Genomic DNA, 13,373 nt, shown 5'->3' on the forward strand with positions numbered 1-13,373 from the left:
GACAAAGACTTTAGGATTTGCAGCACAGCTTTCTCCCCCTTTTAACTGGAGCCATGTCACAATCTCACTGGAGACCAAGCTCAGACAAAGTCATCTGATGTTTAAAAATATAAATTAGTGGCATATGCTTTGCAAAAAAAAAATGCATACGCTGGTTAGACACTTGCGTTGTATTAGGTGTGTGTTTCTTTCTTGTAAGTTATGACATAGCCTGCCTACAGACACAGTTTAAAATGTTAATGCCAAGTTAGTTAAAATTTCCACAAGGTGGATGGAACTGCTGTGTCAATACAAAGTGAATATAAGTGTATGAGTATCCATTTCCCTCTGACACCTGACATCTTTCCAAAGCTAAAGGCTCTAACGTCATGCACAGTAGCTGCTAACTCCTGCTATTAGTGAGGTGCCTTGTTTGGTCTTTTAGAAGGGTTAATTAAGTTTGAGAACCTCTACCTTCTCCTGCCTTGAGTAATGCATTTTCCACTCTGTTTGTAAATGATTTCCCTTTGTCTGCTTGCTGTGTTAGTATTACTGCTACAGTGATTAGAATACATTTGCAGCCATCTGTTGATGCTGAGTAGTCAATCAAGTCAGCTCAGTAATATGCAATCTCCAGGGAGTATTCTTAAGGGACGGCAGATCACTTAACACAAGCGGAATTGCATTTTTTTTTTTTAAATAAGAAAGCCAAATTGGACAGCTGAGATTGCAAATTGGCACCTCTGGTGATCAGCCTAAATTACTCATTATATTTAATCTAGCTTCTTTCGCAGGCAATTTGAAGGGAGAGAAATGGATTGTGCTATGGCAGCCTGCCCTGCTTGTGTGTTTTACAATGGGATTCAAACAGTGTGATCACTTTCTGAGTAACAACTGATCATTGAAAGGTCTATTTCTAAGCTCTAATTGTGATCGCACAAAACAAGCATGTTTTAGGAACCGCAAATGTAAAAGCTGAAGTGCTTTGTGTGTGCTGCAGGTAAAGGATGTGGTGGGATATGACAGCCTGGGGCACTGCTTCTTCACGGAGGACGGGGCCGAGGAGAGGAACACGTTTGATCACTGCCTGGGATTGCTTGTGAAGGCAGGGACACTCTTGCCATCTGACAGAGACAGTAAAATGTGCCGCGTGATCACTGACGGGGCGTTTCCTGGCTATGTAGCCAAACCCAGGCAAGACTGCAGGTAAGAGAAGCGCATTCCCAATGCCAAGCTGTGGAGTAGCATCGGATTGGGTGTGCCGATTAATCAGATTTGTTCAAATTGGATTAATAACGTGCTGCTGCAGTTTTATTCGGTCTCAACAATTACATTTTTTCTGGTGACATATTCTACTAGTTAATCAAAATTCGTGAATTGGTAGAAAATTAGCATTATGTGGTAGAAAACCAGCTCAATTCATTGTCATTTCATCACTATGTGTGTACACATTGGCTCTGTAAAGATGACACAGTTCATTGAAATCTGGCCAGTTTGCTGGGAGCAGAATTGGTTGGTATTTTACAAGATACATGGAGAGGTACTTAACCGTGTGTTTGGTATTCCATTTAGGATGCCTGTCTAAAAAGTCACTGTTTTAACAACTCACTCTGACAGCCAGTAGCCTATAAAATGGGTGACTGCCTTGGAAGAACATCACAAAGAAACACTTAAATCTGACAATGAAATGTGTGTGTAATCAACAACATACTTGACTTTTCTGCATTAAAAACATTAGAATTCCTAAAGCCTGGAGACAAGGTCCAAGTCCCTAGGAAAGGCTAATATTCATCCATACCAATGGCACAAGATTTAAGGTCTAAATAAATCTTCACTTCAAATGAAAGGATATTTGCTGAAGCATGGGGCAGTTCCTAAAATTCCAGACACCCCCCCCCCCCCCCCCCCCCCCCTTCCTGTATTGCAAAAATAAAGGTGACATTTCTGACAAATGCATATGCAAGTGCCAGCGAGCACTTAAAAATGCAGGGTCACAGGAGGGTACAGCTAACTACTTTTGATAGGTTTAGCTCATTGGCCATCTGGTCTTCACATAACATCCATTTCTGCATACTTGGATTCAGTTCCAGAATGATATAGCCTGGCAATCTCCCCTAGTTTGCACTATTGCCTGTTAAATTATTTAGCAGGCAATATGTAAGGATCTCATGCAGGCAGTCAAACAGTTAAACATTAGTCGTTGGCTATCTGACTACCATGGCATATAATGTTATTATACAGTATATCAAAAAAGTAATTTTGAGACATATTAGAGACGTAGACACCACGACAGCTCCCTGTGTGAATTGCATTGCTGCTTTCATTTTTGCACAAGAGGAGCAAATTCATTTTGAAATTGAGTCAATGGCTTTGTTTCTCTTGACAGCGCAACTTCCACTTTCTGGATAGCTAACCCCAGTAACAACCTCGTCAACTGTGCAGCTGCTGGGTCTGCAGTGAGTACATTTCTTCTCCATCTGTTTACATTCATGGAATAGTCCGAGGCTCGTTATGGAAACCACTGCCAGTGATTGATTTGTTTCAGACGAGGCACAGGCTCGCAATGTTAAAACTGTGCTGAGTTATTTAAAAAAAAAAAAAAAAAGATGAGTTTATAAATTTATGAAGGCCTCTGAACCTTTGTCCCCTCGCGCCTCCCCCATTGCATAATTGCATAAAACATATGGCATATAATCTATGTAATGATCATATCCTGTTCACCATGTTGAGTGTGACAGACGAGCCTACGGGTCCATGTACCCTGAAAAAACAATATACTTCATTTTGATAAAACCTCCAACCGTTGCTCCCCGCCACAGGAGACTGGATTTTGGTTCATCTTCCATCATGTTCCCACCGGACCCTCAGAAGGTCTGTACTCCCCTGGACACACGGAGCACATGCCCCTGGGGCAGTTCTTCAACAACCGGGCGCATTCTAACTACAGGGTGAGTTTGCAGGCCATGCTGAGGACAAACTCGCTCGCAGCTGTGGGTCGTGTCAGCTCTCAGTTCACAGGGTTATTAATACTGCCTCAACACACTTTCCAGCTACTCGCTTCCAAATATGAAAAAAAACAAAACAAAAAAAAAAACAAGCTGACCGAGGTTAGTTATTATTAAGTGCCTCCCTTTTCCTGTTTTTTTTTTCCCCCCCAGTGTGTTGCAGTACACAGCTTTTGCTCATTTATCATCTTCTTCATTACAAATGTATTGTGAACTCCTGCCAAATGCTTCCTTGTCTACTGTGAGTCTCTGCCTGTTCCCAGTTCTGATGTTATTGAATTTGATTCCCCCCCCAGGCTGGGATGATCTTGGACAATGGAGTTAAAACCACTGAAGCCAATGCGAATGACAAGAGACCGTTTCTCTCTCTGATCGGGGCAAGGTGAGTAACTCGCATACTGTATTGCCTTTCAGTAGTTTTCCTTGTGACTTTTACATCTGCAACTGCTGTGAAACCCATTGCAGACACAGCATAGACTACCATATGTGTGTGCCAATTCCAGGAAAGAGGATTAGGACATCACAGCCCCTGATGTTGTATTCCTTTGTGGTTGAACAGATACGGGCCGCATAAGGATGCTGATCCTTTCAAACCCAGAGAGCCTGCTATCATCAAGCACTTTATCGCCTACAAGAACCAGGACCACGGCGCGTGGCTGCGAGGAGGGGACGTGTGGCTGGACGATTGCCAGTGAGTTTGGAATCATTGTCCTCAATTCATTTAAATGCACACAGAGGACAGGATGACTGCCCTGTGAATTAAATATCGCATTGTAACTGGAATGCTGTTCAATAAACTAATACAAGTTAACACAAACATTTGTTCTTCTTGTGCAGGTTTGCTGACAATGGAATTGGACTTACTCTGGCGAGGTAAGAACCGCTGGGATTCCTTTGTTTCTTTTATTGCACAGTAATTTGAAACGGCAGACTTATGATTTGCCCTCTCTGCAGTGGCGGGACATTCCCCGATGACGATGGCTCCAAACAGGAAGTGAAGAACTCCTTGTTTGTGGGGGAGAGTGAGAACAGAGGCATGGAGACCCCGGACAATCGAATCTGGGGGCCCGGGGGTCCGGATCTCAATGGCAGGATGCTTCCCAGAGGAGTGTAAGTACTGCAGAGTACATGTAGAAAAAGGTCTTTGGAATAGCATTCCAGAGGTCTTCAGTAAGCAAATGACTAAAAGCAAGCGCTTTGGGGGTTTTGACTTGTCTCTGCCTAATTCTGTCCAGCTGTGAAAACTGTCAAGGAACAGAATCCCACTACAAAACAAATATCTTGTATCTGGTTCAAAAGGAAAATGTTATTGCTGTCTTTTTCAAACTTGTCTCCAAAGTCATCAAAACTTATGCAATTACTTACATGACCCCACTCCTCTATTTTTAGATGCCCATTATTAGAAATGTGTGTGTGTGGCGGTGTTCTTCTGAATACCAGTAAAGCACAAGAGCAGGTCATAGATGAGATTGTAGCTTATCTGCCAGTTTACCCACCTTGTTTATTTATTCAATTAATTCTAAGTGTACATCTGTCCTTTTGTGATTTGCAGGGACTTCCCTATTCGGGGAATGCAGATCTACGATGGGCCCATCAATGTCCAGAACTGCACTTTCCGCAAATTTATTGCACTTGACGGGCGCCACACCAGTGCCTTTGGCTTCAGGCTGAATAACTCCTGGCAGAGCTGTCCCAATAACAACGTGACTGACATTACCTTCGAGGATGTGCCGGTACGTCTGCCTGCACACAGCTGACAGGCTCTCCTTAAACTGCATAGTACTTGAGACAGCAAATCAAAGAAAATAGGAACATAGCTTTGTTGGTAAGCTCCCAGTAAATATACATTACTAAAGTAGTGCTGGTACTTGAATGCTGTCCATTTTAATGTAATTTGAACTGGTCAAGGCGCTATACAACACTTGTAGTATTCCAAGACAAACAGGATAGTTTTGAGATGCAATCTGAACTTCTGGACACACATATCTACATCGGGATGGATTACATTTCTCATACAGTGCGCATCTTCTTGAGTTTCTTCAAGCTGTTGCTGTAATGAAACCCCATCCATATGCTGTTGGCAGACAAGCCCCATGTGTCTAGCAGTGGTCAGCAGAGGGCACCCTTGCACCATATCTTACAGATACTTGTTTCTCTTCATGCAGATCACATCGCGGGTATTCTTTGGGGAGCCAGGTCCCTGGTTCAACAGGATGAACATGGATGGAGACAAGACGACGATTTTCCACGACATCGACGGCTCTGTCAGCGAGTACCCAGGAGCGTTCCTCGTGAAGGACGATAACTGGCTCCTCAGGCACCCTGACTGCATTGATGTCCCAGACTGGAGGGCAGCTATCTGCAGTGGCCGCTATGCACAGGTTCATCCTCTTTCCATTCGTGTTTCAACCCCCGTAGTGCCACTGTACCTTTTGCTTCTGAATGCCCCCTGCAGACCATCGTAGGCTCAAAGATGAGATGTACCAATCTAAATTTAACCAACAACAGCTCTTGGCTGGCCAACCCCTCTTCACTTGACTTGAAACCCCTCTTCACTTGACCCTGAAAACTGCTGTAAACGAAATGCAAAATGGTAACTGAAAGTATAGCTTGTTATAATACAGTCTAACACTGGGTTTGGATGCTGCCTTATCATTGACAGATTTACATTCAAGCCCGTAACCCAGCTAACCTGGACATGAAGATGATCAAAGACGAGTACCCTGAGCACCCTCTCTCTCTGGTGGGGGCTCTTGGGAAGAAGAACCACTACCAGCAGTACCAGCCTGTGGTCACCCTGCAGAAGGGATACACTGTCCACTGGGATGGGGCAGCTCCTCAGGAACTCACCGTGTGGCTCATCAACTACAACAGGTAAGGCTGTGTTCAAATTACAACCCGCTGGTGTGGTGAAATTGCTTAACGTTCTTGATAACATAATGGCGTTGGTGTGTATTTTTAAGTTTCACATTGAATGTTCCATATTTGAATATAAAAGTGTACTGGTATGTAAACAGCTTAAATTTAATTGTGGCTCATACAATGTTTTACCCATTGTTTCACTTTTTGTAAAGTACCGCATAAGCATGTAAGATTTCCTGTGTATTTTATACATGTAATCTCCCAGTGTGTGCACCAGCGCCATCTAGTGAATATTTAACTGAAGTACATTACATTTCAAAGTACACTTGTATATTTGGATACTCTTTGTAGGAATGACTGGATCCAGGTTGGGTTTTGCTATCCTAAAGGAACAACCTTCTCCATCATCTCTGACATCCACAACCGCCTCACCAAACAAACTCACAAGACTGGGATCTTCCTTCAAACTTCCCAGAAAGATAAACTAGCCCATGGTCACCCGCATAGGGGCTACTATTACTGGGAAGAGGATACTGGGTAAGGATCATCATCCACTCCAACTACAAACATGCTGAAGTGTAGTAAATCAAAGTGAATTCATAGAGAAGTAAAGAATGGGTCAGCATTGACAAGCTAGAAAACTCAAGACAACCCTTTTTTCTTTTACTAATGCTAGTTTTCCATGTGTCCTTAAAAGTGTGCAGCCAATGCTAATTTGACTGAGATTTCTATCCATTGTGGCATGTTTTACATGCAGATATCTGAATATCTAATTCATACATCATTGCAATGTGTGTTCACGAGGTGGCACATAAGGGCCATTAGTACACATTAAGCTGTATGATTAAGTTAGGTCCTCCTAGATTGTCTGCAAGTGTTATTATTATAACTGGACAGCTTTGTTGTTCCCCCGCTGACTCGCTGGATTCTGTTTGTAAACCGCTCTTGTGCTTTATTTCTGTTTCCTCAAGGCTGCTCTTTCTGAGGTTGACAGCACAAAACGAGAAAGACGAATTCGCCTTCTGTTCAGTGAAGGGCTGCGAGAGAATAAAGATCAAAGCTGTGATCCCCAAGGGCAGTGGCCCGAGTGACTGTACAGCCCAGGCTTATCCCAGATATGCAGAGATGCCCATTGTAGACGTGCCAATGCCGAGGAAGCTGTCCGCTTCAAAGCTGGTAAGTGACTGATCCTTCGTTTTTAGTCTCCGTTCACCTTACCTGAAAGACTAGTGTGGGAGCCTTGCTCTCAGGTTTCTGTTTCCCTCCCATCACAGAAGATTTTGCGACTTTGTGTCCCGGAACCTCCCTCTCCCTCTCCCTCTCCCTCTCCCTCTCCCTCTCCCTCTCCCTCAGACAACAGCTGGGCCTGAAATGTGAATATATGTTTGCCACTTTATATTGCACCCCTGAACCTCTCTGGGCAAGCCATATGTAAGTGGCAGTCTGCCATTGGATTGCAAAATGTTTTACAGGGCCACTGTAATAAGAGTCTGCTCCAAGTTGGTATGGCAACAATGGTGTTCTAATGAGGCATACTACCAACAGCCAAATGAATGAACATTTCAGGATTGACAGGCAGTTTTGAACAAACCTTTTCAATTGAACCTTTCATGGTACACTCAAGTTAATGAGTAACTCCTGCTCCCAGTGAAAAAGTTTCCCCTCTGTGTTTCATCAGCACACAAAGGAACACTTCCTCGAGGCCAGGCTGGAGTCCTATAATACCAGATTTTTCCACATCAAGGATGATTTCGCTTATGCTGAGGTAGGTCCCTATACAGCTTTACACCTCCCCCCCCCATCCCACCCCATCTACTTTAAATCCCACTTTATTATGCATTAATAATCCACAAGGGGGTGCTGAATCAAATGCTGTATCTGTTGTGTCCTGCCTTCCTTCCATTTCTTTGCAATGTCTAACAACACGCAGTTAAAACTGAACTGTGGGAGATCGTCAAATAGCGTATCATGTGAAAAAATCCATATTATAATTTTCTATAATTGAATTATTAAATGCATTTTTACGTGTGTATACACACAGTTAACACTAGTGTAAACACTAATCAAATATTACACAAATGTGTATTTTGAGATTTTACATAAAAAATAACTTGACACTTTTAAGGCATTGTTGTAGTTATTGGTATTACTCTGTAAGTGGTAAATCTTCTGATGTTGTCTGTTGTTAGGTCAATGGGAAGAAACTTTACCAGCCTGAGGATGGAGTCCAGCTGACTGTCATTGATGGTCAATATGGGAAGGTGCTGGACAGCAAAGGGTTTAGAAACTCAATTCTGTTGGGAATCCCGGCCCAAATCGAGAACTACGTAGCAAGCCTCAAAGACGAGTGAGTAGCAGATTCGAAGACTGGGGGCTTTCCATTGTTTTGCAGAACAGCTGCTTCATTGCTAGGGTTTATTTTAATCAGAAAGGAATTTAGCAACATGGGGATTAAGACTAAAATAAGAATCAGCAAACCGTCTAAGCAATCTGAAATGCTTTTAGTGGCATACACTATCAATCAAACAAAGCGCTATTTACACTGCGAGTCATTTCACAGAACACTTTGCATTGCGTAGCTGTCACAGAATGTTTAGACTGCGTGGTGTACATCTACGGGGGTCGTTGTGAGAGCGGGTTTGTAATTATTCATCCTCTCCTTCATGGTGATGTTGTTTTATAGGTCTATTGTGATAATTACCTCAAAAGGACGCTTGGTAACCAAAGGGCCATGGACTAAAATACTTGAAAAACTTGGAGCAGAAAAGAATGTGAAGTTAAAAGGTAATTTACGCTGCAGGGGTGTAGTTTCTGTAATGATAGTTTGTATTGTACCTAGGTTAGTCCGGCTATCTCGCTCAGCCTGAATAATCTGCATACACACAGCACACAATTAGCTCATGTACCTGCGTCCAGGCTTAAGCCAATACTGCCTGCCTTACTATGTGCCCTAACTTCTAATGAAGTTTGTACAATGTAACAGCAGGTGGAGCGGTGTCAGTTTCACTGATATTCCAGGGCAAATGTGTACATAAATCTGAACACAAGAGGTCAGGATATTTCAAATTCAGACAGATTTTAGGAAAATTTTACTATTACCTGAGAACTAGAAATGTATGGTTTCAGTAATTCTATTTAAATATTTTTTAAAATTAATTTTAGCATTAAATCAATTAACAATTACCAAATGCATACATTTTACCATTATATCCTCCAAAATATAAACACTGTACATTGTGTTTAATATTTAAGTTATTAACACAAACGCATTCTTGCTAACCAGCTTCTATGTTTCTTTTTTTTATGTTCTCTTTCTTTTAGACAAGCTGGTGTTTGTGGGGTTCAAAGGAAGTTACAAACCTGACTGGGTGAAACTCATCACAAACGACGAAGCGGCTAAAATTCACCAAGTACTGCCAATTCCTGTGGTGAAGAAAATGAAACTACGATGAGAGCGGGACTTGCTTCCTGTTGCTAGCACTGCCCAGTGTAACTGTCTGAAACGAAGGGGGTTGAGGGAGAGGACTACTGATTTCTGCTTAGAAAGAGCATGTGTGTATTACAGCATAGTGTTGTTGATGTCTAGTCTTTTTGTATGTGACAATGTTCAAGTATGTGGTTGTAATGTGTATTGAATATGCTTGATTTAAAAAAAGAGTACAAACATTCCTTTTTGCTGTATGTAAATGGTGTTAACCCCAGTCACATTCCAGTGGTGTTTGATTAGTTTGTTGGCAAAAAAAAAAAAAAAAATGTGTGGAGTGTTTCATATTAAAAAGCTTGCCTTGTTATGTACCAGCGAGAAATGTAGACAGATTAGAATCAAATTTGTTCCAAATTTGTAAACTATTGGCTTTTCTTTTTCTAAATGGTTTCTATTCAATACCAAATATTTCTATCTATCACGGTTATTAATATTCAGGTTTTAAATCTATGGCATTGGCCAATTTCTTAATTGGGTATCAAACACAGGCTTCTACTTTTCCTCTTGCCGAAATAGCTGGTCTTTTTTCGGAGATTGTAGTGTTAGTGTTTTGTATGTTTAAATATGTTTCTAATATACATCAGATTGATTTAAGAGTTATATTTTATACGTATTTATTGTACAGGCACAATTGAACACATTTAGAAGGGACATGTGGAGTTGTAAAAGTTGTATGCATTGTCTGATGCGCTAGAACCCAGACTTGTGCATAATTATTGTTATTATACAAGATTATGGTTGTTTATACAGTACTGTGGAAAAGAATGTAATTCATGTGGATGTGGAAGTTCAATTAGAAAAAAGGACTGTTGTGATTGTAGCTGTTCACAGGTAACACAATGTACAGATCTCAATAAAAGTGTTACTGTGTAGAACGTTTCTCCTGTCTTGTGTCCTATCATTGCACGTACAGTAAAACCTTATCTGAACTTTGATATCACCGACACCTCTGTTGTCCAAACAGCCTCTAGGTAATCGACAATGCTATATGTTGTCTGCCATAGTAAATGCACTAACCAGACCTTTATTAATTATTTACGATTTATTTGTGTGACAGGCTGCTTGCTGTATAGTTAACCATGATACACTTTTTAAAAAAAGGTCAGTCTTAGCTAAGAACAAAAAGTGATTTCTCATTGACAGTTTTTTTTTTTTTTTTAAATTAAAAATATGTTTAGTCAAATAGCCATTTTAAATTCAAATTCCTGGTCCTGTATTTTGAAATGACATTTACAGCCATTTGTCTCTTGTAGTGGAACTCATTCTATGGGCTCAGGTAGCAAAGCTGCTAAATGATTCAAACTTTCATCATGTCCTGTGTATAATTTCTGATTATTCAAGCTTGGGTTAGTCAACCCTGACCTCTACAGCTGGAAAGACTCCAGTTTGGAATGGAAGTGAGCCATTGTTCTAATCTATCAGAGCAGCCATTTTCATAACCAGGATTCAAAGTGTTCCTTCCTGCGTTGTGTGTCCAGTCAGAGCACTTGACCCACAGCCACTCATTCGGTTACACTAACTTTAACCAATTCATTGTTTAAATAATGCTAAGCATTTATTCTTTACCCTTTTATCCTGCTTCAGCAGTTCCCTGAAAACAACAGTGATCTAGAAGTCAGGAGTCCGAGGATATTTTGTAGGATATCTGGAGTCATTTTCACACATTCAGCGGTTTTGTTTCCCTTCTAAAACAAAAAAGGGGAATTCGCTAATTGTCAATTTGGATATGAAAAAACACTCAAGCTCCTCACTGCTGTCTGGGTAAACTGTTGGAAAAGACACTTATCTGTCATGCAGCAGGTGTAAGAACACACCAGTGTTCCGTGAATGGACAAGTGGAACTCGTTTGCTGGTCCAGCCTGATAGGAGATGGTGATAGAGAGGCCTGGGACTGAATGGCAGGGTGTGTTCAGGTCAGTATCGGGGTGAGCTTGCAGCCAATAGCACATTGTTCCTCAACTATAATGAGCACTCAAAATTCTCAAGAAATATGGGAAGCAAAACAGAATAAAGATTAAAATAATAAATCAAGAATTGCATTAGCCACAGCAGTCACGTCAAACACTGCACTAAAAACTCTTATGAGTTACAGCAGATTTTAGGAGAACTTAATAGAGCGTATTGTGTATGGAACAGAAGGATTAAAGAATGCATGATAAAAACCCAACACCTGGATCAAAGCATAGAGAATGGGTGAACACGGACCTGAAGAGAGAGGTGATACAGGTGTCCTGCATCAACACGATATATTACTCTAGTGTGCAAATTGAATTTTTTATGAAAGGGAAATAAAACTCAAAAGGGTTATTTAAAATGCAACAGCCTCCTTTTATTCTAGTATATTTGGGTTATGGTGGGTTTTTGTTTTAAACTTTCCATATACAATTAATTGTAAGCCTTTGAAATCAGGTGTTAGACATTTTCTTTGGCTATAATAACATGTTTCAATTCTCTCCCAATCATTGTGTAGTTAAAGTAAGATTTTTCTGTGTTTTAAGCCCATCAAAGTTGTGTGGAACAAGGGGGAGAGGCATTTTGCAGTTACACATTTACTTTAGCCAGGGAAAAGGTGAATTTAAGTGTCTCAAATTAGCTTACAAAATTATAATGTTATTTCTACTGTGAGAGGACAGTCAAATTATTTTTAGATCATGCGTTCATATAGGCCTATCCTATGATATTCTATTTCAATAATCAAAACCAACAAAGGATTTAAAAGGTTCCCATGGTACTCAGGGAGGAAGTAGGGATACAATCGCTAGAATAACAAACCACTCTGACGGCGCAAAATCTTAAAACACACTGACTAATTTGAGCAAACACATCTTCAGACATAGCTGTAGTTTTCAGGATTCATTTACATGTACATTCCTCAAAAGGATGTTTAGCTCACCAGTTATTACATTCCATGTAATCATGGTCTATACCCAAGAGGTATTAGAAAACCATTTGCTACTTGCTCATTCATAAGAGATGAAAAATAAAGGAAGCTAATACAATATTAATAAATAGTTGTGGGCTTTGTAAATGGTGCCATTTAAATAAATCAAAAGCTTATTTTTTAGGAATGTATTTGTGACTCTATAGTGGTGCAGTGATCTCCTATGAAATATGGATGTTCATCGGGCTGACAGAACAGATAGGAAACTCAAAAGAAGACTCAAAACTTAAAAGAGCCCGTATCAAACAGATTTGAAAACGTACTGTGAGCCCACACGGAAGGATCGGGAGAAGGTACAGGAATATATTTCTTCTGCCTTACAGTGCTTTGGTAATGACCTATTTTTAGTTCTGAAATCACGGGCTACTTATCAGAATTATCATCCCAGCACTATATTATAGTGAATTATCTGGCAGTTTGCATGCCTGGAATGCAGTGTTGAAAATCATGAAGTTTGAGTAAGACGGTTCTCATAAACACAAGGAATTCTGATCATATCCTAGCAGTGCATTTGGGCACATACTGCATGAGCTGGCTCCATTTAATCTTTTAACTGTCATGGACTACACTTAACAAAACGTTACTGGCTCAGATTATTAGTTCCTGTGACCCATTTTAAAAATCCGTGATAACTTGTTGGAATGCATAAATAAAATGAATATTTATAATGAAATACACACAGCACATTCTTTTACTGAAAAAACAAACCTGATAACATTGAAATGTTTCAACTTCATTACACAACTTTGAAAGAACAAGGGTCTATATCACTGTTTCTCAACCCTGGTCCTCGGGGCCCACTGTCTGCTGGTTTTCATTTCAAATGAGCACTCAATTACTTAACTAGACCCTTAATTGAACTGATCATTTGCTTAATTAGACCTTTTTAACTGTTTTCAGCTCATAAGCAGTTGCAGATTTCAAGTTAGCTATAACATTCTGTAAGTTGAACTCTGCAACTGTTTAACAGCTGAAAACAATTAAAAAGGTCTAATTAAGCAAATGATCAGTTCAATTAAGGGTCTAGTTAAGTAATTGAGAGCTCAGCTGGAATGAAAACCAGCATACACAGTGGGCCCCAAGGACCAGGGTTGAGAAACAC

At 40.5% G+C, this 13,373-nt stretch overlaps 1 protein-coding gene across 1 annotated transcript in view; it reads left to right on the forward strand.

Moving 5' to 3' along the window:
* LOC117427752 (cell migration-inducing and hyaluronan-binding protein-like) overlaps positions 1 to 10,209 on the forward strand; it is a 51,625-nt gene extending 41,416 nt beyond the window's left edge. The window contains exons 14-29 of the mRNA XM_034046012.3: positions 980 to 1,185; positions 2,366 to 2,435; positions 2,799 to 2,927; positions 3,281 to 3,366; positions 3,544 to 3,675; positions 3,822 to 3,857; positions 3,939 to 4,094; positions 4,537 to 4,717; positions 5,150 to 5,365; positions 5,647 to 5,858; positions 6,198 to 6,383; positions 6,818 to 7,022; positions 7,525 to 7,611; positions 8,036 to 8,193; positions 8,530 to 8,630; positions 9,168 to 10,209. Coding sequence (XP_033901903.3) covers positions 980 to 1,185; positions 2,366 to 2,435; positions 2,799 to 2,927; positions 3,281 to 3,366; positions 3,544 to 3,675; positions 3,822 to 3,857; positions 3,939 to 4,094; positions 4,537 to 4,717; positions 5,150 to 5,365; positions 5,647 to 5,858; positions 6,198 to 6,383; positions 6,818 to 7,022; positions 7,525 to 7,611; positions 8,036 to 8,193; positions 8,530 to 8,630; positions 9,168 to 9,298 — 2,292 coding nt within the window. The 3' untranslated portion in view covers positions 9,299 to 10,209. The remainder of the gene's footprint in view (positions 1 to 979; positions 1,186 to 2,365; positions 2,436 to 2,798; positions 2,928 to 3,280; positions 3,367 to 3,543; positions 3,676 to 3,821; positions 3,858 to 3,938; positions 4,095 to 4,536; positions 4,718 to 5,149; positions 5,366 to 5,646; positions 5,859 to 6,197; positions 6,384 to 6,817; positions 7,023 to 7,524; positions 7,612 to 8,035; positions 8,194 to 8,529; positions 8,631 to 9,167) is intronic.
* The last annotated feature ends 3,164 nt before the right edge of the window (positions 10,210 to 13,373 follow it).

This window comes from Acipenser ruthenus, chromosome 21 (assembly GCF_902713425.1).
Source record: "Acipenser ruthenus chromosome 21, fAciRut3.2 maternal haplotype, whole genome shotgun sequence".
Taxonomy (NCBI): Eukaryota; Metazoa; Chordata; class Actinopteri; order Acipenseriformes; family Acipenseridae; genus Acipenser; species Acipenser ruthenus.